The 27,927-nt window shown below is 45.1% G+C and overlaps 1 protein-coding gene across 2 annotated transcripts; it reads right to left on the bottom strand.

Moving 5' to 3' along the window:
* Positions 1-27,402, bottom strand: XPNPEP2 (X-prolyl aminopeptidase 2). Of its 2 annotated transcripts, XM_090264722.1 has the most exons (21): positions 27,036-27,388; positions 24,479-24,552; positions 23,033-23,143; positions 21,815-21,878; positions 21,344-21,448; positions 21,004-21,090; positions 19,819-19,965; positions 16,470-16,571; positions 15,750-15,831; positions 15,302-15,497; positions 14,038-14,127; positions 11,552-11,661; positions 10,750-10,827; positions 9,566-9,637; positions 7,532-7,592; positions 6,082-6,151; positions 5,500-5,604; positions 5,006-5,065; positions 4,405-4,481; positions 1,582-1,671; positions 1-887 (listed from the first exon to the last, which is right to left on the bottom strand). In XM_090264722.1, exons 1-21 carry the CDS (start codon positions 27,082-27,084, stop codon positions 693-695), a joined length of 2,025 nt encoding a protein of 674 aa, XP_090120848.1. In that variant the 5' UTR covers positions 27,085-27,388; the 3' UTR covers positions 1-692. The 2 variants fall into 2 exon arrangements, with proteins under 2 accessions (XP_090120848.1, XP_090120849.1); XM_090264723.1 differs by lacking the exons at positions 1-887; positions 1,582-1,671; positions 4,405-4,481; ... (1 more) ...; positions 5,500-5,604; positions 6,082-6,151 and adding an exon at positions 6,645-7,188 and having other exon boundaries at positions 27,036-27,402.
* Positions 27,403-27,927: the final 525 nt, after the last annotated feature.

Raw genomic sequence — 27,927 nt, forward strand, 5'->3', positions numbered from 1 at the left:
CACTCTTACCTCATGGCCAAATTCCTATGGCTTAACTCGCTATCCTGTCACTTGGAATGGAACCCATGGGCTCACATGTTGGGTGGAGGGCTGGTGTACATGCCTCTTCCCTGGTTGGTCACCCTGACTTTTGGGTGGCAGTATGCCACCAGAGGATTCAACCACCCTCCCTTCCTCTCTCTTTATAGGCCCAGTAGGAAGCCTGGAAGCAGCCCATGTTCCTTCAACTTATAGGCAGCAACCAGAAGATCATAGTAGGGCCAAGGACAAGAGGACATGGCCAGAGGCAGCCTCAAGGGCATGAGGAGACCAAGGAGTTAGGAGTCAGTGTGAGAGAACAGCTCTGTGGTTTTAGAGTGGGGCTGTCCCAGGGCCATGGAGTCCCTGGGGGTGAGGTACTGCCCTATATCATCTTTGGGAGGCAGCAGCAACAGGCTCTGCCAGGTTATAGATTAGACCCACTGGGCTCGCTGGAGGAAAGGAACTAGCTGGCTCTCTATCCCAGAGTGGGGACCCAAGCGTGGGGTGTACAAGCCTAGAGAAGGCTTGGCTGGGGTAAAGAAGCCCTGACTCCTGGAGAAGGAGGCTGAGGGCAAAGGTTTCCAAGCAGTGGGCCAGCAGGAGCTCTTGGGGTATGGGTGTGCAGGGTAAAGGGAGCTGAGCAAGAGGGTTAGCAGGGGAGTCCTAGGCCTCTAGACACCCCAGTCCAGGATGGCAAGAGTAGAGACTGCCAACAGAGATGCCAAGAAGGTGGTGCATGGTGCCCTTGCAGAGAGGGGCTCTGTGTGCTTCTGCAGCCACTCAAATTCTTCCAGCAGCTTGCGCTGCTGCAGCTCAGGACCCACCTTCTCACGGATGGTCTGGTAATAGTGGTTCAGGTACTGGAGCTGCAAAAGGTAGGAGGGATGAGATTTTCCTGAGGGTGAGTTGACAAGAGGTGAGGTCTTGGTGCCATCCAGTCCCCTGCTGTAGTAGTCCAGCTGCCCATCTTGACCCAGGTAACCATAGGTGCTCATAGATCCCTGTAGGGGATCTATGCACTTAGCACTACACTTTTGGTGCTTCCCTCTTGATTCCCCAGCCACCATCAGACAACAGGCATTTTCTGGGGCTTTTTAGAGGCAGTTTGACACAGTGGCTGTTTAATGTCATAGTGACTTTCATGGGGTATGTGTGTGGGTGAATTTTAGGCCTGGGAATGATAGTAAGTAGGACAGGCATTATTATCCCATTTTACAGAAAAGTGGCCTATGGTTCAGAGAGAAGAAGGGATTGATTTTAGTTCTAGGACTTGAGATGGCAGAGTTCAGAGACCCAGTCTCAGATTCCTGAGGAGTTTACTACCTGGGGTTGGGAAGGCTGATCTGACTAGAGAGTTCTAGAACCTCTGGGGTCTCTGGTAAGTGAGGAAGGAAGGAATACCCCAGTGTGTGCCTATAGGTGCCATTAGTGTGGACCCTCCCAGCAAGGAAGGGGCAGAAGGTCTTGGGGTAGGGGGAGCAAAGGCGAGAGAAACCGAGGGTAAAGAAGACAGGCAGTGGTTCAGGGGCTGAAGGGTAGCCAGTGCTGAGGGACACTCACCTGCTCTGGGGACAGCAGGCTGACATCAATGAGGTTCCGGTCATAGGGAACCAAGGACACCACTTCAAAGGTCAGGTAGATCCCTGGGTACTGGGAGGCAACAGGGAAGATGGGAAAGCAGAAAATAAGTGAGGAGCTAGGCTGAAGGAAGGACCAGAATACTCCACCTAAAATCCATGGGCACAGGGAACTGACCCTTGTCAAACCCAAGACTCAGGGGAGGCCTTAGCCTCCCACATTGCCCTTAGCTACCCCCCTCTCTACAACTTAGCACCTCACCTTTGATGCTTCCCTTCTGATTCCTAAATTTAGACTTAGGCCTTTATTTCTCAAAAGTGTGTGTGTCCACAAAGCACCTAAGGAACTTGTTAAATATGTAGATGATGAGACCTAACCCCCAACACCATGGAGTGAGAATCTCTAGGATAAGGCTAGGAACCTACAATTAAATAATTTAAAGATAAGTATTAGATTTTTATACCAATATATCTAATCTCTATCTGTATCTATATATATATATCTATGTATCCATATTTCTGTCTACCTATCTATTGATGGATCTATCTATAGAGATAAGTATAAAGAAGAAAAATGGCCTAGAATTTTCATCTTTCAGAGCGCTCTTACTTGTACGTGCTTAGAAAATTTACAGTACAAAAATTTATCCAATAAAATTTGAAAGTCTCATCCCTGCCTGCTTTCCTTCCTGAAAACATTTTAGACATATGCAGTATGCATATGTACATATTTTAAAAATTCATGCAAAATGCACCCTATCATATACTACTCTGGACATTCTCTTCTCCACCCCACCTCAATAGTAAACCTAGGAGACCACTCCATGTTAGCACAGGGAGATGCAACTTGTTCTTTTTAAAGGCTACATCAGGAACTATAGTATGTGGGTCATGATTTATTTAATCAGTGATAGATATTTAGCCTGTTTCTATTCTTTAGAAATAGAAATCTATTACCATTGATGCTACATGCTACAGTCAACATCATTGTATAGAGACAGCTTGGTTACATTTTTTGACTACATCCAGAAGGTAAATATCCGGCAGAGGGGATACTTAGAAAAAAAGTATAGGCATTTTTAATAGGAATTTTTATAGATATTGTCCAACTTCCCTCCAGAAAGCTTGTAGCAATTTGTACTTCCCCTAGCAGTGTATGGGAGTGCCTGTTTCCCACAAACCCACCAGCACTGGGTATCATCAAAGTCTCGTTTTTTTGTCAATCAGATAGGTGAAACATGATATTCTATTATTTTAATTTGTATTTCTTTGAGAATTAAATTGAGCATCTTTTTACATTTATGGATAATCTGTGTTGATCTTAGTGAGTTGCATCTTCATGTCCTTTGCCCATTTTTTCCATTTTCCTTATTTTTGTCTTATTGATTTGTAAAAGATTGTGGTAAAAGGACATTCACCCTTTTTCGGACACATATGCTGTGTTTGTGATACATCTTTCGATTATGTATTGTTTTCATATGGATTTTTTAAATTTAATTTAGTTAGAATCATCAATCTTTTTCTTCATGGCTTCTGGTCTTACATAGAAAGACCCTTTTCCACCCTAGGATTAAAAATGAATTCATATAGGTTTTCTTCTATATCTTTTATGGTTCTACACTTAAACTTTGATTCATTTGAAATTTTATTTTGGTGTACTAGTGAATTTATTCGATTTAATCCCCATCCTCAAATGATTAGCTATTTGTTCTCCCTTCCATTTATTAAACAATCTCTCTCTTATTTACTGTTTTGAAATGCCAGCTTTATTGTAAACTAAATTCCCATTTCATTTATGGATATTAGAGGGTCCATTTATGAGTTACCTCTTCTGTTGCATTGTTACACCTGCCTCTCCTATCTCCAGTGTCACACTATTTTAGTTATGGTAGCTTCATAGCATGTGCTAATATCTGAACAGGATCATTTCCCTTATTGCTCTTTTATTTCTTTTTAGATTTTTTTCTAGGTACATAGCTATTTATTTTTAAATTTTTAATTTATTTTTTAGAGAGAGGGTAAGGAGGGGAAAAAGAGGGAGAGAAACATTGATTCTAGAGAAAAACATTGATCGCTTGCCTCTTGTATGCACACTGACCAGGGATCAACTGAACCCACAACCTAGGCATGTGCCTTGACTGGGAATCAAACCAGTGACCTTTCACTTTGTAGGACAATGCCCAACCAACTGAGCAACACTGGTCAGGTTATGTAGCTCTTTTAATTGTTCATTTTTAGAAATAAACTTTACTATTGTTTTGTAAAGTTACAAGGGCACCCAGCTAGTACTGCTGAAATTGAGGTTGGCTTGAATTTACAGATAAATTTAGGGAGCAATGACATCATCATAATATTCTTTCCAGAAAGCATCATTTACTTAAACCTTTTTTTATGTTCCTGAATGAATATTTCCTCCATGTAAGTTTTTTAAGATTGTACCTAGGTATTTCATCTTGTTGGTTGCTATTATATGGAATTGTTACTCCTAACAAGCTCCCCTGGTGAATATTATGTGCATTGAGAACCAATGATTTAGGGCAGGAATACTGATTCATTTGGTCTGGTGTGGGACCTGGGCATTTGCATTAAAAAATAAATCTCTCTAGATGGTTCTAATATTCTAATATGCAAACAGGTTTGAGAAACTCTGATTTATGAAATTTTTCTGGAGCTAAAGAAGACTCCAAGTAAATTTGTGTCCACACATTCAAATGCCCTTCTCCTCTGACCTTCTGTACATCTTCCCCCACAACACATACACGAAGCCCAAAGTCTAAACTTCCAGTCCATTTTGATGACAGTTTACCTTGGTCTTTGCTTCTACCACAAGGGCCACATCTTCAAGGCGGATCCCAAATTCACCATCCTGATAGTAACCAGGTTCTGGGAGACACAGAGACACTGGTGCCATTAAGCAGAGGGAGTACCTGAACCCAGGCTTCCTGTACCAATTGAGGAGTGGCTACGGAGGATGGCTGCATGTCTGCCTTCGGCAGGTGGCTGGGGCAGACCCACCACTTGTCAGATGTTCATTGGCTACCCAGAGGCAACCTGCTGGGTTCAGCTCTCTCACCTTCCTTTGTAGCCCAGTGAGTAAGACTTCAGGGCTCACTTAGGTCCTGAAGGTACCCCTATCTCATTTTGTGTCTCTGTTCTGTTACCCTAGCATTTGGATGGAGACTCTATAGTTTGGATTTACAGCTGGGAACTGACTCCCAAGAGCAAAATGATGGCACAGGCTGAAGGCGTCTGGGGTTAGGGTGGGACAATCCATTTGGGACTGGAAGTGGGGAGTAGAGGGAGGGCAGCAGTGGAACACAGGTGTGCCTGTGCCTGTCATGCTCCCTAGACTGCAGTCCTGGGCTAGTCTTGGGGTGGGGATGGGCAGAGGAGTCCGAGAGTCATACCAATAGAAGTGAACATGCCCTTGCTCATAGTAATGCTGTTGGACTGGAATCCTACTGGCCCTGGAAAGGGAGATATAGGTAAGGTGTCAGCTCTCCAGTACTCACCAGCTTGGAAACTAGCAGGCTCCAGGGAGCAGCAGGTAACTGGGGAGCCCTGGGCTCCTCTAGCAGCACTTATCCACCATATCATTGTCTATCTGGGACTGGTACAGACCAGATTGGCATTAGCTTTTATTTCTGTAGGCTCCATACCAATCATCCACTAGGTATAGACTTGCTACTCCTCTTTCTGGGGACCTCCCAGATGCCAGACAGGCAGCAGGAGTGGCCAGCTGCCAACATTTCTCACCCCATGGAGCATCACCTCCCACCAGCTGTGTAAATTTGGGTAGATCACTGCTTCTCTGAGGGTCTTGGTTATTTCCATAACTGTGAATACCTCTACTACCTTCAGAAGCAGGAGTATCTCAAGGGAGTGTTGAGTAGATACTTACACTCGTGCACACCCAGGAAGTTGCCAATGCCATGGCCTGTCCCATGACCATAATTGAGTCCAACATCCCACAAGGCTTTGCGTGCAAAAGCTTCCAAATTTAGTCCTAGAAGAGAGATAACCCCCAGTCAGTTGGCTAGACCCCAGACTATTCACCTTGCTCCTTCTTGCTCTTTTGTTTCAAAGCCAGATACCAGGGTATCTGTGAAGAGAGGCTGCTGAGAGACAGGTAAGCATGTACTATTTCCAGCACACCTTATGTTGTACCCATTACCTGGGATTATAACTCTACTACAATTTCTCCCCATTTGTCAAGACACCTACTTCCTCCAGGAATCCTCTCCAGCTTGAGCTACCCTTATATTAAGAGGCAGGAGGCTTGAGTTGAAGCCCTGGTTCTCCTACTGACCTTCTGTGCAACCTTGGGCAAATCACTTTCTCTCTCTCAGCTTTATTTTCTTATATATTCAATGTATGTGATGATATAATAATCCCTGCCTCCCCAGCCTCCCCAGGGTGGTGGATTGGATCTAATAAAATCAGTGCCTAAGACTTTGGGTCCATTGCGGTTTCAGAAACCTACCTGATGTATGAGCAGGAAAGATGAGTCTGGACAGATCGATATTTCCTATCAACACGCGGGTATATGCCTCCTGATAGGGGGAGAAGGAGAAGTAATATGGCACACAAGAGGGAGAGCCTGAGTTTCCAGGTGCTTGGCCTATGTATATATGCAGGTATATGGGCCCAGGCCTGTGGAGGGGGAATGTTGGGAGGGAGGTGCATGCTCATGTGTGGTCACCCAGGTCCTAAAAGATGGCCAGAGGAGGCTAAGGGGGATTTTCCCAAAGCTAGGGCTTGGTCCATGCAGTGCTCTTTGGCTGGTCCACTGGATACTTATAGATAATGGTGAACTGAGGCAGTGACAGCAGGGGCTTGGAAGGCAAACTCCCTGGGCTGGAATCCTGATTTGGCCACTCACAAACTCTGAGACCTTAAGCAAGCAATTTTAACCTCTCTGTGCCTTACTATCATCATCTATAATGGGACAATCATAGTGCCAGCTCATACTGTTGCTGGGAGGAGTAGGGAGACTCAAGCATGTAAGGTGCTCCAAACAGAGTAAATACTCAAATTGAGGTCAGCATCTTTATTACCATTATCATGATCATCATTTAGTTTTCTTAAGGTTTTAAGTTTGGGTTAGGGTCTGATAATCTGGTAGGTCAGCCTTGTTCACTTAGGGCTGTTACCTTATGAAAAAAGAAAAGAAAGTGGGCTGACAGCAATCTCTTCTCCTGGTCACTCCCTGTGGCAACATGGTGAGTCCTCTTTATCACACATACACACACACACGCCCATGGGTTTTTCATCTCAGGCAGCCTAGGGCAGAGAACTTAACCCAGCAAACTATGAGCTCCTTCAGGTCTAACCAGTGTTGGCTTTTTCTTTGTTTCCAGCACTATACCTGAGCTACAGTCTGCTTGCTGAATGCATGAATATGGCGCCCTGCACCCCACCTTCCCCAGAGGCCCCTAGTGCACCCAGATGAGGTCTCAGCCTCTGCACCAGGTAGGCCAGCCCCCATTGCTTCCTGAAAAGCTCCAGCTCCTTTCCACCTCTGAGACTTTGCTTGTGTCATTTCTCTTCCTGGAATGCCTTTCTTCCTCTTTTCTGCTGAGCACAGGGGCTAGGCACACAGACAGCACCAAGTAAATATTTGTTCACTGATATACTAAAGTGGGGTGATGGTAAGCTTGGAGACATCTAAATGAATGCTATTTACCCCATAGTTGTGTACTAATTTCAATGACAGTGCACAGGTTGTGAAGTTCTGTTGGTGGCCTAAAACATCTCTGGGGAAGTGCCTGGGAGCACTGGGTTTTGTGGTATTAACTTGTGTAAAGGTGAGCGAACTATTAACCTCTCTGGGCCTCAGTTTTAGATTCTGTAAAATGAAAGGGCTCTTAGAGTGATTTCTTGCATATCCCTTGAATGAGGGTGGGCAGAGGAAATCTAGGACCAATGCTTACCTTTTGGAAAGCAGAGGGGGTCCCCCAATGGACTGTCCTGGTGATGTCTGTGGTTCCATCCCTGTGTAGAAGGAAAATGAACATGTCCAACTCTGTTGAACACCTCAGGGTAGGGACTGTGGCTGTGTGCTTCTTATGTGCTGGAATAGGGGTGAGGTAGGAGGTGAAAAGAAGAAGATGGCTGCCATCATCAAATGCCCATCTTTAGCGTTTATGCATGAAGGGGCTCTGCAAAGCTATCAAGTACAAATCACTATATTGTCGGGCAATCCTGATTTCCCACAAACATACTCTACTTCCATGTCCGTCATTTTGGCTGTTTGTAAACTGGTTTGCTTGGGTTAGGTTGACTCTGAAAGCAAGGCTTTTTCCAGGTTTTGTGAGAATTGGGAGGAGATTGTCCCATTTTTACAGATGGGGAAACTGAGGAGCAGAGAGAGTATAACATCCACACATTCAGATAGTTAGTTACCATCTATAGAACACCTTCGGCAGCTCCCTGGGAAGGGAGCTAGAGCAGGCCTGATTATCTCCATTTCACAGGTGAGGCAGTTGAGGCCGGGAGGCTATGTCCCTCTTTGAGTCTTGGTAAAGCCAGACCTGTAGCAAGCACTCACTCTCCACACGTTTGCTCCATTGTAAACATGGATCTGACCTAGGAATTTGCTCATAGTCCTAGTGAACTAAAGCCAGAAGCCAAAGTCTGACTCCCAACCCCAGCTGTAGCTGTTCCCCCAGGATGGCCCATGTGGCGACCCCTGGGGGAGGGGGAAGAAAGAAATGGTCCCAGAGCCCTGGGGACTCCTCTTTGGGAGCAGGTCACAGCGTGTGGCAGACTTCCTCAGAGGGAGAGGAGTGAGGTGACCATTTCCCTGGCCTTACTCTGCTCTGAGTGCACCCCAGTCCAGCATTGCCCCACAAACTCACCTCCCGTTCGCACATTGGCTGTGTCCAGTACACAACTAGAAAAGGCTGCTAGGCTGAGTGCCTGCTGTGCTGGCTCCCAGAGCTGTGCTCAGAACATGTGAAGTTGTCTTTGTCATTAACACATTCACCATTTCTACAGGATAGAGGATGGCAAACTCCTTCATCAGTTCCGCTATCCCTTCTTTTCCCCAGTCTAAGCTTCCCACAGTATACTTGCTTCCTAGATCAGAAGGGAAATTCTTCCAGCTCTTCTCAGCTCAGCTCCTGTGTGAATGATTGGTCATGTATTTGGGCAGAATGGGGTTAGCCTATTCTGCATGGTTATCATAACTGGGTGTTCAGGTTGTGCACTATGTAAGGGTAACACATCTAAAGGGATGTCATTCACGTCATGGTTCTTTACTAATTTAAATGATAGCACACAGGTGGACACACAGATTGTGGAGTCCTGGTGCAGAGGGACAGCACTCTTTTACATAGGAGGTTGTGCATGCCCTACATGTGGTTTTGCATGTACTCAGATCACACACACATTTCTACACACAGATACATACCCATATTGATAGGAGTGCCCTGTCTCAACTGTGCTTTGGGCATCCCTGAGGTTGTTTTACTTGCCTGCCTGTTGCTTTTGGAGGCTCAATTCTGCCCCCACTCATTGACATGGTCACCTCACCCATGCAGCTGGGAAGGAAGGGGGCTGAGGAGGATACATGGCACTGGCGGTGTATGGAATATGTCCAGGGTGTGCATGAGCGGGTGAAAGTATGGATGAACTGTTTGTGCAGCCAGGCAAGGCTGCTAATCATGGCTGTTCAGACTGTAATAATATGTGGGGTTAAAAACATTTCATTTGAGCAAGGGTAGTCTTTTTCTGTTTCTCACTGAGGTGCTACATGCACAGCCCCCCTGTTTTGGCCTCTGTGTGTTTCCTATTGTACACAGCCTTCCCTAAAGTGTAAAAATTGGAAGACTCATTCAATGCAGGCCTCTCCTTTCTCAGATGAAGAATCTGTGCCCAGGAAGGGACAGTTTTGGCCCATTTTTGGCCAGCCCAGGGTGTCTGCACTGAGATAGCTGGGCCAGGGCATGGTGGAGGCTACGTACCAGTATTGTCCTCCAGAATCCAGCAGGTACATCTCATCTGATGACAGCTTGCGGTGTACTTCCTTGCTTGGGCTAAGAAGGAGAGAGATGGTGAGAAAAGGAGCAGCCTATCCCTACACTGGGTGGGGCAGGGGTCCTGAATAAGAGCAGAGGAATTCCCCCTGACTCCTGGGGGTTAGACTTCCAGGTTGAGTTCTTTAAGGATGCCATTATCTCCCAAAGGACCTCTAGAAAAGTCCATAGCTTCTGCCATGAATGTCCTCAGCACGTATCTGTTTATCTTGCACTTTACAAACAAGGCCCCGGTCTCCAGGGAGGAGAGAAGGAAGTCCCACAATGTGGGAGCTAGGAGAGCCTTAGAGAGCACCCGTTGCTGTCATCTCTTTTTACATAAGGAGAAACCAGTCTGCAGAGGCCAAGGGGGTTGCACAAGACCACAGAGTAAAGCTGGGAGGGAGCTGGGTCTGGACTCTTTCTCTAAATTCCTGCTGTGTCCTAGAACAGAGAGACCTGAAAAGCCAGGGTGCAGTAAAGGAGGGTACCCAAGGCTGGGGCTGGAGAGCAAGGTTTGGTATGACTGAGGATTTCCTGCCTGGGAAATGAGGGTTTGTGAGATGCCAGGGGAGGAAATTCTGGGATAGGCCAGGCATTCCTTGAAGGGTGTCTCACACCCATCCTTGCTGTGTCCATGCCAGGTTGAGGCATTTGGACAGCTTGATCCCCCAAATTTCATCAAGCAAGTCTGCAAGTGTTTTTCCCCTATGGAGCCAAACACATCTTGGGCCAGCCTACATCTTGGGTCCACTGTAGTTGGTTCAGACTGAATGACCAGGCCTTTCTCCCCATGTGTTTGTGAACTTGAAGAATTAGTGAACATTAACAACTCACAGGACACCAAGGAAAAGCATCCAGCAGCAGCCCTGTATCTCTTCCTGATCCCTTAGCTGTGAGCACTCACAAAGTCCCAGCCTTTTGAGGGAAAATTGCTCAGGCCTTTTAATTCCAAGGACTCCCAACTCACCCACTGGACTCTACTCCCTGTCCCTAGCCCCCATGGTGCTAAAAGCCTCAAGGCTTAAATGTGGACCCAGGTCCCAGATCATTCCCTCCTCCACCCCCACACCCCTTGTACATACACTGGGATCCCCCCACAGAGCCTTAGAAAATTATTTCTCCTGAAGTACCTGTAGTGGGCCATGGCAGCATTCATACCACTAGCAGAGATGGTTTCAAAACTGGGTCCAGAAGAAAAATTTTCGTGCCTGAAAAGTACAAGGCAAGAGTGGTCAATGAATGGGCCCAGCATATCTGACAAGGGCAAATGAAGGTCACACGTGCCTCTATCTGTCAGGTTCTCCCAGCTGCACTTCTTGGTTTCATCTTCCCAGGCCCTAACTTGCCACTTATAGAGCACTCAAGGTTAGATATAGAGAAACTATAGATACCAGTTATTCCTCCTCCACCTCCATTTTACAGATGGGGAAACCAAGGCCTGTATGGCTCACAGTGTGTTCATGCTAAAGGAAGAATGAAGAAAACTAACTCCTTATATTTAAAAACTTCTCCAGCCTAGGAGCAGCATCCTGCACTTCAAACCTACAGTCTGCCAATGGTGTGGGCCAAACATGCCCTCAGGAAACCTCTCTCCTCAAGTTGATATTCTCAAGCAGTCCATAGACCCATAAACCTGAACAAGCTTCCCCTAGGGAAAACAGCCTGTGCCTGAAGCAGACACTAGGGGGCGCGGTTGAGTTGTAGCCCTTGAAGTCGTCTGATTGGCAGCGGGGACTGGAAAATGTCATCCGACACCCCTCCTTGCCCAATTCAAGGACCATCCAAGAGAACCTGTCACTCCTTGTTCCAAAGAGGCCCCCAAATACAAGGAGAGTCTTCCTTCCCCCTAAATATGGAAACCAAGTCCCCTTCCTTTCCCTCATCCCCATGTTAAAAGACAGCCAGCCATAAAGAATAGCTGTGGTCAGTCACCTTCGGAAGCTGTCCAGCAGCTCTGCCCCTGAGAACTCATCCACAGTGCCTTTGGGCACGTTCTTCTCAAGCCAGACCAAATAGCGGATCACAGGCACGGCATCCCGCACCTGGAGCAGGGCAAGCAGAGAAGTAGGCTGAGGAACAGTCTCAGTCAAGGCTTAGAATAGAAGAGATTAGGTGGCTGCTCTGGGAGCTGAATTTTAAGAACATGAAGTATTCATCAGCTATTTGATAATATTAAAGGATTCTTATTAATGTTTATTTATATGATCACAAGGTGGTGATGTTTTAAAGAGTTCTTATATTTTAGAGATACTTACTGATATATTGACAGAGGAAGGATATAATACCTGGGATTTGCCTTAAGGTCACCCAGCAACACAGGGCTGGGAGTGGAGAAAGGGAATTCAGGCTTGCAGGTAAAATGGGATTGGCCATGACTTGATGACAGCTAAAGCCTGATGATGGTGCCTGGGGATTATTATGCTATTGTCTCCATCTTCACATATGTTTAAGATTTTCCATAAGAAAAAAATTTCTAAAATGAGGTGCTTTATTCTTATTTTAACAGGTATATTCAAAAGAGTGAGCCATTTTCTTGCCAGGATGATAAAATCATTACAATGAACACTTATTTTAACACTTAGAATGCACCACACAGTGCTCAAAGCAATAATATGAGTATTTAATTTAATATAATAATTATATGTACATAATTATATTTATATATACTTACATATTGATATAATTTATCTCATGATTATTACACATTTATACAATTATGTATTTATAGTATGTATACATTATATGTACTTAAATATACGTACATACACATTTATTTAACATATGACTATATTTTATTTGAATATATTTAAATATTTAAATATATTAATCATTTATTGATATTTATTATATACAGTCAGTCCTCCATAGCCACATGTTCCATGTCCACAGATCCAACCAACTATGGATTAAAAGTATCAGAAAAAATTTCACAAAGTTGACCCCTAAACAATATATCATAACAACTACAGGATGCGGCAAAAGTAGATTCACAGTTGTTTGTATGAAAATAATACAATAATTAATAAATAATAGTACAACAATAAACTCTGTGTTTGCATACTCACAATTGTAAGCTTACTTTTGCTCCATCCTGTATTTACACCATGTTTGCATTGCATTAGGTATTCTAAGTAATCTACAGATGATTTAAAGTATATAAGAGGATGTGTGTTGGTTATATGCAAATACTACACCAGTTTACATAAGGGACTTTAGCATCTGAGCAGGTTGTGGAACGAATCCTTTGTGGATATCGAGGGATGACTGTATTATTTATATTATAATATATGTGTTTTATTTTCTTTGTTAAAAGATTTTATTTATTTATTTTTAGAGAGAGGGGAAGGGAGAGAGAAAAAGAGGGAGAGAAACAGCAATGTGTGGTTGCTGCTTGTGTGCCCCCACCTGGGGACCTGGCCTGCAACCCAGGCATATGTCATGACTGGGAATTGAACTGGCAACCATTCAGTTCATAGGACAGCACTCAATCCACTGAGCCATACCAGCCAGGGCTAATATATAGTTTTATATGCACATATTATATATAGTATACTATATACATTGTATATTTACTTACATATGTTTAATTTTCAAAACAACTCTGCTGTAAATTAGCCATCTTAAGCAGGTATGGATTTTAGAAAGATTATTCTGATTAGTGTTGGGGGAAAAAGTAAATGACAAACTGGGAGGTTGTTGTGATAATCCAAGTAAAAAATGCTGAGAGTCTGTGTAAGACTATGGCAAATAGGAGGAAATTATTTGGAATATAGTTGCTGGTGATTTACTGGATATAGCAAAACAGGGGTAGGAGGGGCTGGGGCTCCACGAATTTTAGTCTTAAGTGTGTGACAGATGACACACTTCCTCATCCTTATTCTCTTCCTTTTTATCTCTTTCTCTGTTTCTTTATGTTTTTGTATCACATTTTTTACTTAAAATATGAATACCAAGACTGATAGACTTGCAACATGTAAAAAATTCTCATGATTTTACTGTAGTCTGTATAAACATTAGATAGCTAGCTTAACTTCTTTTTCTTGTATTTAATTTTAATAAACATACACTTTGCCAGAAAAAAAAAACCCACACTGCTGTAAGTTACTATTATAGTCCTTATTTTACAAATTAGGTAACTGAGGCTCAGAGAAGTAAAGCAACTTGTCCAAGGTCACTCAGCTAGGAGGTAAGTGGAGGAGCTGGGGTTCGAACTCTGATACCCTAGCTTCAGGGCCTGTGTTCTGAACTACTGTATTATGCTGGAAGTAAGGGAGTTAAGAACTGATGGGTACCCATGAATTTTGTGTCCACTTCTCTGTTTCAGTGAAGGGGCTTCTGAAGTCCCTCTGCAAGGTCATCTTTCTAACCCCTCAGACGGGGGGCTCCGAAAAGGCAGTTCTGCCCGCCCATGGACTTACGTGGCTGGCCCTGAGGAGGGCCTGCTCCTTGCTGTTTTTCACTGCCTTGGTTATCATCACTGGGGAGTAGGTTTCTGCTACAACTTTATCCTGTCATGGGCAAAGAAGAAGAGGTCTGGGAATCTTCTCCGGGACACAGTGGTGCTTGAAAAAGATTAGCAGGAAAGCCCGGCTAAGGGGAGACTTGCTCATCATTATGGTAGCAATGACTTTTCCTTATGTGTTTTCTTTTTTAAAAAATATATTTTATTTATTATGTTGTTACAGTTGTCCTAATCTCTTTTCCCTTTGCTCTCCTCTGCCCAGTACCTCCCTTCCCTCCAGCAAGTCCACCCCCCTTAGTTCATGTCCATGGGTCATGCATATAAGTTCTTGGGCTTCACCCTTTCCTATATTTTTCTTAACTTCCCCTTGTCTATTTGTACAAACCAATTATGCTTCTTAATCCCTGCACCATTTCCCCATTTCTCCCCCTTCCCCCTCCCAACTGATAGCCCTCCAAATGATCCCCATACCTATGATTCTGTTCCTATTCTGGTTTGCTTAGTTGGATTGTTTTTATTTTATTTTTTTAGATTCTGTTGTTGATAGTTGTAAGTTTGTTGTCATTACTTATGTGCTTTCTGACTCTGCAGGTCTTTCCTAGTCTTCCATGGCCAGCTTAACCTTCCCTCCCTCCCTGCCCCTGGATCATTCCCTGCTTCTGGATCCCACCAGCACTCTGGGATGGATCAGAGCCTGGCCACTGCCTGTCAGTTGGCTATTTTGGCAACATGAGTTTCCTGTACATATCATACTCTAACATCTGTCACTTATTGAATGCCTACTGTGCGCCAGGCATTGGGTTTTACATGCACTATTTCCTCGAAAGCTTCTCAGACCAACTCCTCTGAGGTTGGGATTCTTATCACTATTTTACAAGTGGGATAACAGAGGCCCAGGTTGGCTAAACAGTTGTCCAAGGTCATTGCACAACCACTTCAGAGTAAAGCCAGGATTCAGTCTCAGGTTTGGCAACTTCAAAGCCTGTGCTCTACCGGGCTATACTCCCTTTTGCTTCCTTGACAATCTCTGAGTTTTCTGTGGACAGACATCCAGTTGTTCTTCTTTCTCTTTCCAGGGAGGCCTAGAAGGGAACTCATTGCACCATTGTTGACTGACCAACTACCTGAATGACCAAGGAGCTGTGGCCTCACTTTAGATGAGACTTATCAGGGCTGGAGTGGGGCAATGCCTGGCTTGGGCTGGTGCCTGGCAAACCCACCTCAGGTATCACATTGTAGAACGCATACATAGTGTTGCTGGTACCAATCCATATCTTCACAGCTCCTGAGGTGTAGGCTTTCACGCTGTCATAGATGTGGCTGTAATTTTCGAGTTGCACACACATGGGGCCTGTGCAGTTGGCATTCAGATACTGCAGGGTCTTGGAGTCAAAGCGACTCTTGTCTACAAACAACCTGAATGGGGAGGCAACACCAGGAGGGTCCTGAGAGGCTCTGAGAACAACATAAAGGACCAGAGGACCTTTGTTTATGGAGGTTAGGGAGCAGAGCAGACCAGATTTGGAGTAAGTGGGAACAGGGGTCAAAGGGTCAGGAAAAGCTCCAAGTTCACAGAAAGCCTGCATATTGGGGTAGGGTAAGTGCTAGAACAGTGAGGGGGTGGAAATTGGAGGAAGCCCACCACAGCAAGCAAAGGAAAAGGCATACCTGATGGAGGAGTCTGTGAGCAGTGTGTACGAATAGAAGAAGGGGTTGTAAGGGATGTCACTACTGCGCAGATTGAAGAGCCCTGGGGAAGAGGATGATGGGGACCATTTATGAGGTTGAATAGCACATTTGACACCTATACAACGCTGTTTGCTTTGGCACCCCAAAGATTGCCAACAGCCTACCTACTTCATCTACCTTTGTATGTTTCTTAGTATTTGTGGGTGGGGTGTCTTTGAGTTAGGGATGAGAGCTATGGACCCTTCATCCCAGAATAATGCAGATACCCAGCCAGCAGTCAGCACACAGTTTTCAGTGGGTTCCCAGATTATCTGAAGCCTAGAGCTGGGGTCAGATAGGAAGCCCTGAGTTGCATAGGGACAGAACAGAGCTGCACTGGGTGCTAAAGCTGGGTGTATGAATGCCATGGGATGGTAGCCAAGCTGCTGATGGGGTGTTTTCTGGGACTCTTCCCATTCACTAGACAGAAATCTTTGCTCCAGTGGTCTGGATGCTGGTCCTAGCTTGTCCTAGGCTTTCGTGTTACCTTATTCAGCAGACATGACCTCCTTCCCCTCCCCTTAGTTCTCATAGGCCATGGCCACAGAGCTCTCAGAACTGGTGGGTACCTGATGGTTAGGGGAAGAGTTCTGTGCTTGCAGGGTCCAGTAGACTTGGGGTAACCCAGGTGCCCACATGTGTCTGCAAATCTGTACTCACAGGCTGTCTCATCAAGCATCGACAGAAGCACAGCAGTTGGGGACTTGGGATGATTCTGCATCTGGCTGCGGATGCTAGATACTTTCTCCTGCCAGGTGCCCCCTAGAAGCAAAAGAGCCTAGCATGAGTAACATACCTTCTCTTTGACACTGTTTCTGAGGGGGCTCCCTTAGGGCAATACTTTTACATTTCTTTAAAAGCAGTAAAACCCTTTCTTCAAACAAGCTTCTACTTGTGTAGTCATTAGGGATATGGGCTCTGGACCCAGACTATCTGGGTTCAAATCCTAGCTCTGCTATTACTAGCTAGGTGACTTTGGGAAAATTAGTGCTTTGGCATCTTATTTTGTACATGTGTATAATGAGAATGGATCATAATGATAGTATCATTAGGGTTGTTACAGTGATAAAATTAATTCATATTTCAAAAAAGTTTTATTGAATTTATTGAGATGACATTGGTTAATACAATTAAGTATGTTTCAAGTGTACAATTCTATAATACATCATCTGTATATTGTATTGTGTGTTCACCACCGAAAGTCAAGTCTTTCATCACCATTTATCCCCCCTTTACCCCGAATTGATATTTATAATGCACATAGAATGGTGTCTTTAGGTACAGTAAGTCTGGTATAACTTTATGATCAATAAGTATGTATGCAGAAGAGAGATCAGGAGAGCAACCCTAATTGAAGGGCAAAGGAATAGGGCTGAGTTATGTTTAAGCCTCATTCCTGCAGTAACCCTGCTGCTTAATAAGCCACAGATCTGAGCTAAGCACTTCGTATACATTGTTTTAATTCTTACTTGGCCCATTTTATAGACTCTTAGGGGAGGCAAAATGACTTACCCAGGGTCTTATAGCTAGCAAGGGGTGGAGCTGAGATTTGAACCCAATTCATTTCACTGTGTGGCTCACACTCTACCTGCACAGATATTGGACTATCTTGTTAACATTGTCAGTTCCCAAACCTGTCCCTTAAATCCCTTAAACTCACAGAACTTTCTTTCTGGAATGCTTGTATCCTGATCCTAGGACTTTAGTTTTCATCTTTTATTCCTGCTCCTTGTAATGCATGTAAAGAATCTACCTCTTCTCAGGGCTAAGAATTTACTGGCAGATCATAAACCCTTAATGAGGTTCTAGTTGGCTCAAAGATTAGCGTAAATAACTTAATGCCATTAAAAACTTTATGCAAACAGGTAAAATGATTCAACAAGAAACAAAGCTTTGGGTATGATACTTTTTAAGATTTATTTTATTTCAGTATGTTAAAATATACATACTGTAAAATGTATCATTTTAACCGTTTTAAATGCACAATTCAGTGGCTTTAAGAACATTCACAATATTGTGCAACCACTACCGCTGCCTTGCGGCATACCTCTTCAGGGGAAAGGCTAAGGGAGTAAACCCCGACAGAAAATCCGGAACCGGAGTCCCTAAGGCGGTTTGACGTTGTAGTCAACACCGGCAACTCCTGCGGCGCACCTGAACCCAAGCTGTATCGACTCCGTCTTTCCCTTGGACCCTTCAGCTGCGAAGAGAGGGGGGGTCTGCTGCATGGGCAACAGCAGACCCTCCATATTACCCTGCCCAGGCTCTGTAGCTTCAGCGTCATCACAAGATGTCGATTCAACACGGGAGGAGACAGATACCGTGTCACTCCCGAGTCGGACTGCACAGCCATTCTCGGCGGTGCAGATAGACTCTTAAGAAGCTACACCATCGTCTCTCGAGACGGACGGCTGCCGACGACGACGACCACTATCTAATTTCAGAACATTTTCCTCATCCCCAAAGGAAACCCTGTAGCCCTTAAGCAGTCACACCTCATTCCTGCCTTCTCCCAGCCCCTGGAAAGCACTCATCTGCTTTCTGTCTCAATGAATTTGCCTCTGCTAGGTCTTTCATAACAAATAGAACCATACAATATGGTGCCTTCTCTGACTGGCTTCTTTCACCTAGGGTTGTTTTTCAAGGTTTATGAATGTAATATCCTTGAGGCAAATAATGAAAGTAAATTTAAAGTGTCCAATACATACAAGTATCTTTGAGTAACTAACGTTTCATGTTCTTTCCCTTGCCCTTTCTGCCCTTCAAAACCTATGAGTTGCTATAGAAACAGTCTGTCATCTCTAACACCTTAGAGACTCAATCTTTTTTCTTGGGCTTCCAGGTACCTGATGGCTCTTCCTTGAGGACTGATAGCCTGCAATGGCTCGGTTTCTCCTCATTTGTGGGAAGTTACAACACTCATGCAAACTGTCTCCCAGTTCCTGGGAACATTTTCTCTTTACCCCCGCCCCTTTCTGACATAACTGTGCCCTTCTTTATCTGAACAAATTAAATTTTATTTTTGATTGAACATCCTTGGATAGGAAGTTTCTTTAAAAACTTTCAAGATGCAGAAATAATGATTCTGCAAGTTACATCAAAATGGATAAAGAAAATTGGACACAGTTTTAACTTGTTTCATCAGACTGCTATTTTGAAATTTCCCTCCTGCTCCTTTGACTCCTTTCCAAACAACAAATGTACATGGACCTGCATGTGAAACGAAGTCTCTCAGATTGCCCAATATTATTAGGAGTCCAAGTCCATCGGCTCATTCAGAATTCCCAGGAAGGTAGGAGGTGGTGGTGGTTGAGACATTGATTCACTGTCAGTAGCCTGGTCCTGCCAGGATTTTAGTTATTACTTAGCAAGAATCATAGAGCATACTGGTTTTTTGTTTTTTGTTTTTGTGATGTACTTAGATGGTATCAGCAGGGCTAAGATTATTGATGTTAGAGTTTTGGGGAACACTTAACTTTCCTTTGTGGTTCAGCCTTAACTAGAACCTTAATCTGTGTCACAGACTGATCCTGAGTTTATTTACTCCCTTTGTCCACCTCAGCTCATCCAACCTCAGCAATCATAAATCTAAATTCCTCATCACAGGAGGGCTGGAAGTCAAGGTTTGAATGCCTCAATACGAGCTGGTCTTCTTCAATGCCAGATAAGCAAATCACATCATGTTTTTTCTTTCTTCAATAGGGTGTGTTATTTTTCATCTTTCTCTGACTCTCTTGTTTTCTTTGTCCCTGCTCCCTCTTGCTTCAATCTTAACATTCTTTATCCAGCATTTTCTAAATATAGTCTGACTACCTTTCGATTCAGTTCACTTTTGAAAAGGCCCCAAAATTTGCATTTTAAACAAGAATCCCAGGCAATTTGAATGTACATGAAGGTTTGAGAACCATTGCTTTGGTATTTCTTAGGAAAAAAAAATTTCAGCCAAAGTAGCAGCAGCATGGACCTGTGTTGCTACATGTTGGGAATGAGAGCTGGCTTGAAGAATTACCTGTGAATGCCTCCTGCAGGAAATAAATGGGCTGGTTTGGGACTGGAGGTCTCTCTGATCCCCAAACCAGGTCCACAAGGTTGGTTGTGATGGAAACCAGCTCTTTGTCAGAGCCTTTGAATGCCATGTCATAACTCTTCCAGGTTCCTGCAGCGACAGGAAGAAGTCACTTGTTCCCTGCCCACTTACACCTCAGGAAAAATTGTGACACAATTTTCAGGTACAATTAGTCATAATCCACTCTGTTTTCTGTTCTGCTCCTGTAGCCCTAGCTGCCCAGAGCCTGTCCAAGCAGTCTGGCCCTCTCAGTCATGTACTCTCACCTTCCTCTTTGTGTGTGTGTGTGTGTGTGTGTGTGTGTGTGTGTGAGAGAGAGAGAGAGAGAGAGAGAGAGAGAGAGAGAGAGAGAGAGAGAGAGGGAGAGAGAGAGAGAGACATCAATGTGAGACAGAAACAGTGATTGGTTGCCTCCCGTACATGCCCCAACTGGGGATTGAACCTGCATCCTTTTGGTGTACAGGATGATGCTCCAACCAACCAACCAAGTCACTCGGCCAGAGAGAGACTATCCATTTTAACTGAGCTTCAATGCCATAGCCCAAAGGAATGTTGATGTTCAGGCAATTGGAAAGGCTGTCAAAGAAGCCATTTCTGAAGTGAAAGCTTGACTGTATGTTTATGAGGATTCCATCCTTGGGGTCAGGTTGGCCAGTCAGCTGGGGCCCCAGAGCTCTGGGAGCTGTATTCCTGGAGGGAGGGGACTATGCTTCTTTACTTAGAAACCCTCCCAACTCCTTTGACCATTCTAAGATGCCTTCCAGAAGAGGGGTTACCAAGTGATTCTAGAGCTCTAATTGGTAGAGTCCAGGTCACAGAGGATTGTTCTGGGTTCAAGGACATCCTAGCCTATTTATCTGCTAGATCTTAATACTTCCCTAAGTCTTCTAGGTTGGGTCTCTACACTCATGACTTTAAAAATCTGTATTCATTCTTTTAAATATATTTTTATTACACAATCCATGAATACATTTTTGTTGCAAAGTATTCTGCAACCACAAGTTTAAACACTCTACCTTTAGGGCCACCCTACCCTTCCTTCTACCAAGGTATGCTTCTTTACATCTCAGGGAAGCCGAGTCACCTTCATTGGTGTAGACAAATATAGGGACTGGGGAAAGAACTTACCAATGGAGAAGAGGAGGGGGTCGAAGCCCACACGCCCTCCAGCAGGAATCTCGGTGAGGAGCCAGTTGACAATGGGAGCACTGCCAACTTAGAGAAAGACAGGAAGGAACAGAGGTTGCCTCCAGGGCCAGCACCAGGCCCTCCAGCCAGGTTTCTGCCTGTGACAGTCCTGCCAGGTGTGTCCTCCTTAACAGCAGCCTCAAAGTTTAGGGATGGCCTTGAATTTCCCCAGCTTCCCAGAGGGGTCCAGCATGCCCTTGAATGTATCCCCTCACCTGTACATCCCAGAACTCAGTCCGGGTTCCAGGGCTTGGGGAATAAATCCATGTGGCCCTTTTACCTTCCTTATGGAGCTCCCAATTGCAATCCATCTGCTGCTCAGCTTGGATCCAGTAGCGACTGTCAGTCCAGAGACCTGCTTTCCCCAGGGTCACCACTGCAGTTCCTGGGGCAGAACAGAGAAACTTAGAGGTGAGGGTGAAAGTGAAGGATGTGTTTTTTTAGTGCATGGGAAACACTGTGCTGGCTCTGAAAATGCCACAGGGACCTTTAGAGAGTTTCTCTCCTCCATTAGAAGGAAATGAGGCAGGAGATGTAAAGAGAACCTTGATGGAAGCCAGCAGAAAGGGTGCCCTACTTTGTGTTGAGGATCTCTCCTAAGGGAACCATTAAGGCTTTTAATAGGAGTGAGTAGGTCTGCTTTTGGCAGTCCAAAAGAGTCAATGCTGCATGTGGGTGCTCTCAGGAAAGATGGTGTGACCACCTCTGAGTTGACCAACAGAAGCAAGGAGGGCAGGGTAATTGTTGTCACCTGAAGACCCTGTAAAGCCTGTAATCCACGCAAGCCGCTTGTCATGTTCGCCAATGTACTCGCTCTAGGAAATCAACAACACCATTGTTATCCTTCTTCATAAAGTTAGACCCCACATGGAAGGCTCCCAACCACATCCCAGGTCTTTCTGGTCAGATTTAACCAGTCCTACAAGCCCAGGCATGCTGGGTACCTCTTCCAGAAAGCCCTCTGGAACTTTCCTCAGCTCTTAGAATCTTTTCCTTTGAACAGCCTTAACTTCTACAGTCTAAATCCCACATCTTACACTGGACTGACTGTTCTGCAAAGGCCAGAATGCAGATTTTGTGCAGCCTGGGATCATATATTTTTGTTCTTCTGGGTCTTTCTGTCCAGCTGTCCCCTTCTCTGCCCAGTCTAACACAGTACTCTGAATACATAATAAATAATTTTTGCAGAGGGCTTTACACATTATTGTATTTTGATCCTCATATTCCTAAAACACAGATTTCATTATTCCTATCTTGCAGAAGGGGAAACTGAGGCTCAGAGAAGTTCAGAAACTTACCCAAAGTTCTTAGTCTTTCCCAGAAGGTGGAAAAACTAATCCAAATAATCTTATTGACACTGAAAATTCCTCCTCTTCCAACTGGGCTGGTGTTGGAAAGGTGGGTGGGGTGGAGGGGAAAACAGTAAGAGGAAAGGGTGGGATGGGTGGGCAGGGTGCTGCTCTGGGAAACGCAGTTCTTCTTCAGACCATCTTGTTTCCTGTCTGCTCCTCCTCCCCCAGCCTAAACCCCAAACTCATGTAGTCTGGGGCTCTGGATAATTTTAATGCTTCATCCATTAGGTTATGCAAAGGGCTGAATGGGAAGGGAGCTTAGCATTTTCCCAGTCCAATTCCCAGCCCACATTCTAACCTCCTAGGTAGGGCATAATGCCCTAAATATTCATTCTGAATCTGCCATCTAGGAAGTGATCAAAATCCATTCTGAAGTTGTCCATAGGTTCATTGCCTGAGGTCAAGATTTGGCAATGTCTTCTCTCCTATGAAATGGATTGCATTCTTTCAGCTGCCCTAAACTCCTGTGTCCAAGCTCCTCACTTCCTTCCCTTTGCCTATCAAATCCTTCCTCTGCCTTCCTCTTCTGAGACTTAAAAAATCTGTTTGTGGCCTGTTCTCATAGGCTGCACCAGGGTAGCAGAAAGGGCATGGGTGAGGGTGGAGCCATTCCTTACCATGTGGGCATCTGTGTTTGGGATGATGTAGGCAGAGAGATTCTGTGTGTGCATCTGCTGGCGAAGGGCTCTGAGCTGCTCTGTGGTATTGACCACAGTAGCTGGAAGATACTGACACAGGACAGGAAGACATCAGGACACACACAGAGACACATATTACTTAGAGAAAATGACATCTGGGCCCCCAGCATCCGGAGGAGCCATCAACCTCTTCTTAAGCAGGTGTTTGGGGGTGGTAGGGTCAGTAGACTAGGCCAGCCTGGAGAGGGATGGGCAGTAGCTGATGCTATGGGTTAGTCTAGATTAGGGTGCATGAGCTGAGCAGAGATGGAGGTGTTGAACATCTTGGAGAGGGACCCTTTGTGACAGTAATGGGACCTGGGTCTAGAATGGGGGTGTAGGTGAGAGTTGCAGGGGAGTCTCTTTGGATAAACAATGAATAATGTTTTAGTATAAGTATATTCAGATATAATTTGGCATCCTGTATCTCACTGGACAAACCTACACTCGGGACTTTTTCAAGTTTCCAGTCACTGGTCTCAAATGGCGGAGGCGGGTGTATGAGTACCCGCAGGGGTTTGGGACATTGTCTAGAAAGATTCCCTCTAAGTCAGACATTTTTGAAAAGGCTGTTTTATCTTTAAAATAAAGTATGAGGGTTTTATTTATTTTGTTTTGTTTTGCCCTCTACTCCACAATATATCCATGTTTGTTTTAATGTAAAAGTAATGTGGCTGGCCCGCCCACTTGCCTGCCCCAGTGGTCTCATAAAGTTGACAATGCAAGCAAATGTACTCCTGAGGCTTTTGGATGCTGGCAGACCCACTAGCTCTCACCTTTTGCCCTACCCCTGCCTGGGGAAGCTCTTTTACCCTATTCTGGTTGTGGAAAGAATCACTTTGGTGTCCAGCCAAGAAGCTGATGACTTTTCAGCTCCAATTTATTGGACCTTCTCCAGGTCTTCACACCCTAAGCCTCCTTCTCTTGCCCTTCCATTGGCTCTTCTAACTTTCTGCCTTCCTCCCTTCTTCCTTCTGTGCTTCCCTTTTCAATGTTTCTCTAGAATTGTTGTTTTCTTTCCTCCCATTCTCCTCCTGGCCTCTGACTAAACTAAGCCAAAGGTTAGCCAGGAGCCTTCTATCCTCTTTCTTCCCACTCCTCCCTCCTTGTGGTGGGGTTATTCAGGTCCAAGACAGGACAGAAGTAGATAACTTGCTGTGGGAATGGGTGGAAGGGAGGGATGAAGGGCAGATATCAGACACCTGAGAATGTGCTGCCCTTCCTGAGGGATGTTAATCAGAAACAGTGGCCCCAAACTCCAGAAATCAGGAAACAGGCTGGTAGGGGGAGAGGCTAGCAACTGAGGCAATAAGGGATGGGGAGGATGATGGGATCTGTGGGGCAGGGCTGGGGTGGGAACCAGGGTGGGCTGAGCCAGGGCCTCACATGAGGGCTGGTTGAACAGTTTCTCATGTCATCTCTTCTCTGGTTCACTGGCTTTGCATGGCCCCAGGCACAAACTAGAAATAGGAGAAAAATCCAGAGTCACTTGGCAATCAGATAGTTCCTAGAAAGTGCAGGGGCCTGCTCCCCCAATCCTCCTTCCTTCCCTGTAGGCCCTCTATCCTTTGAAACATACAATGCTGTCCAACTCTCCTTGAGGATAAAAATAATCACATTTCATAGGAAATCAGGCTGAATTGGTTGGCACTCTGGGTCACAATCAAAGAAACCTGATTCATTGACAAGTGATTGCCACTTTAAATACATATTTTCCTTCTAATCTAATTTGGTCTCTTCAGGGTCTACAAAACTGGAAAAGTTGTGTGTAAATTAAATTTTTGAAATCAAATTGTCTTTGAAATGCTCTAGAGGATCTCGCTAAATAATCACCCTACCTTCATTTTACCCTTCTATAAATCTAATTTCATATCCATTGGATTTACTTAAATTCAGGACCCACTTGTACCATTTCTTATAATCCAAATCTCTGTCTATAATTCCAGGCTAGTTTTAAGTATGTAAGATATGCAATCTCAGTCTGACCTCATCATTTGGTGGGGAAAGGTGGGCTAATATTAAAGAACTCCTACTATGTGCTAGACGCTGAAGTCAGAAATTTATCTATAGCATCTCATTTGATACCTGTTAACAATTCTGTGAGGTGGGTGTTATTGTCAACTTTCTGTAGAGGAGGAAGGTGAGGTCCAGATAGGTTTAGTAACCTGCCTGGGTTTTGCCACAGTAAGTCAATGGTGAACCCGGGCCATCTGAATACAAAAACAGCTGACCATAGGAGAGTAGTGCAACAGAAGGGACAGAACACATGGAGGCTTAATTTCCAACTTGGGCCGTACCCCAAATTTAGTGTGATCCTAAGGAGAGTCACCCATATTCATTGAGTAAACATTTCCTAAGTTCCTACTATATGTCAGGCACTGGGCTAAGTTCTACAGACTTTGGGCTCTAAAAGTTCAATGGTCTCTGATAGTTCTTCCTCTAGCATTCCACTTTTTAAGAAGGATCTCCCCAGAGGGTAATGAGGGCCTGAGTATGGATACTCTCACTGTACTTTTACCTTCTGAGTTGAGGTATAGATGAAAGGAGGGTGACCGGGGTTTAGCTTTGTGAATACCCTGCCTGGTTATCTTGGTCTTATAAGCTCAAGAGGGAGGTGAGACCCATTGTATTGATTTAAGAAAATGAACCCTCATTTCTGCAGGAACAGATCTCTGGAAAAATGGTGGTGCTAATATGCCAACCTAAGAAGTAAGACTCAGGCAACCTTTGTGCTCTGGACACCAAAATTGGTGTTCTCCGAGATCCAAGCTGTGGCTCCCAAGGTCAGGCTCTGCAGCCAAATCATCTGTGGTCCCCCCCTGACATAGGCCCTGGCACTGGAGAGGTGCTCAGAAATTGGGTGCTGAATGAATGAGCAAAGTCCTGCTGACAGAGAACAAAGGAAAGGCCTTCTTAAAGCTGGAAGTGGAGTGGGTGTGGAGGATGCTGAGTTGGGCAGTTAGTTGTAACCAAAGACGAAAACCAGGGCAACATAGGGGTGACAAAGACCAAGCTTTAACTAGGCTCCTCTGAGCCCTCTTCTTGATTAGGCCTTGACTTTGGCCTGTCAATACTGTCCTTGCTGGGCCTGAATCTCCCAGTCTCAGCAAGAATCTTGCTAAGTGAGTTTAGAAAGTATCTCCCACCCTTAATATCTGATCACCCCTTGATAGCTGATCAAATTCCTCCCTCCCACCCTTGATATATGATCACCCTGGCCTTCCTTCCACAAGAATCCTATTAAGCTGGTTTAGCAAGAATCTCCTCCTCTGGCTGGTGTGGCTCAGTGGATTGAGTGCCATCCTGTGAACCAAAGGGTCACCAGTTCGATTCCCAGTCAGGGCACATGCCTGGGTTGTGGGCCAGGTCCCCAGTTGGGGGCATGTGAGAGGCAACCACACATTGATGTTTCTCTCTCTCTTTCTCCTTCCCTTCCCCTCTCTCTAAAAGTAAATAAATAAAACTAAAAAAAAAAAAAAAAAAAAAAAAAGAAAGAAAGAAAGAAAAAAGAATCTCCATACCCTTGATATGTCCTCTTAGGAATTTCCTATTCACTGATCCCCTTACTCTGCTCATTGGCCATCTTTGCTGTATTCATAGTTGAGCCCAACCCCCCGCCCCATTTCAGTGCCCTTATTGCAATAGCCTTGAATAAAATCTTCCCTACTTTTCAAAACATGTACCAGAATCTTTTTTTTTTTTCCCATTAATAGGCGGGAATGAAATAGTGTCACACCAGACTGAACCTGAGTCTTGGCCCTAAGGACTACCCCTGGTGTTCTTTTTCCTCAAGACAGAGAGGGGGACCAAGATAAAAAGAGAAAACCTGGGCCCCAGCCCTCACTCCAACCATTTCTGAGCCCAGGAGTGGAGGCCAGAGCTGCTTCCAGCTCAATCTGTCCTCCCAGCATGGGAGGGGAGGGAAAAGCTGGGATGCACATACCACAGAGGAGGATAAGCCAGGGGCAGCAGCTCCAGGTATCCCAGGCCATGGTGTCTCCAGATATTGGTGCTGAGTCAATGGAGGGATGGTGAGAGTGGGCAGGCCTCTTCCTTCCCTCGCCTCTTCCTCCAGGCCTTTCCTAGGCAGGAGCAGCCAGAGGGTAGAGGCTGGCAATGTGGAGGAGGTATCTGGCTCGTTGATGGCAATCCCCCTCCAGTGTGTTGTTTATCAGGGATCCAAGACTCGGGGTTGGCAGAGAAGCCTCTGTTGGCTCCCAGTCTTCTGGAATAATGTGTGAGCCTGCCCAGGGCAGAGTCCAAAAATCTGAGACAGAGGAGCAGCAACTGGTCTCAATCAAGTTGCTTCTCCCAGCCCCTTTTAGGCACAGCAGCCAGCCTCACACGTTCCTGAATTCCATCCTCCTCCCTCTGGCAAGCTGTTTCCTATTAGCTGCCCCACCCCAGGCTCTGGCTACAGCCCCACTTTTGCTTCAAGATGGATCTTTATCCTTCCTCCTCTGCGGTGTTCTGTGTCAGAAAAAGTCAGTGTCTTCTCTTCCTAGTGCCTGGGAAGCACCACTTCACCCCTAAGGGAAGTTGTTTATAACTGGAGAGTTACTTTCTTGAGCTGGATTGAGTCCCTTCAGGAGACCCCATTCTACTGGCAGAGGGGAAGACTGCCCTTCTCTTGGGATTGTTAGTGCCATTTGCACCTGAGAGGAAACAAGGCCCAAAGGCCTATTTGAAGGGTTCAGGGGATACCACTGAAGAGGAAAGAAGACCCAGAGAGGTGAGTTTGGGGACTCCCAGAAGACAAATTTGGTTAACTGGACGTAGCCTTTCTGTCATAGCTTCTAGAACATGGCTTTGGTTCCTCTTCAGTCACTCCTAAC

Source organism: Furipterus horrens, unplaced genomic scaffold, assembly GCF_987537825.1.
Source record: "Furipterus horrens unplaced genomic scaffold, mFurHor1.1.pri manual_scaffold_17, whole genome shotgun sequence".
Classification (NCBI taxonomy): domain Eukaryota; kingdom Metazoa; phylum Chordata; class Mammalia; order Chiroptera; family Furipteridae; genus Furipterus; species Furipterus horrens.

Coding starts and splice junctions, on each gene's coding strand:
- XPNPEP2 (XM_090264722.1), bottom strand. CDS start 27,084: ATGGCCTGGGATACCTGGAGCTGCTGCCCCTGGCTTATCCTCCTCTGT. Junction 14,128..15,301: donor TCTACAATGTGATACCTGAG/GTGGGTTTGCCA, acceptor TGCCCATGACAG/GATAAAGTTGTAGCAGAAAC. Junction 9,638..10,749: donor GCTGCCATGGCCCACTACAG/GTACTTCAGGAG, acceptor TCTCCTTCTTAG/CCCAAGCAAGGAAGTACACC.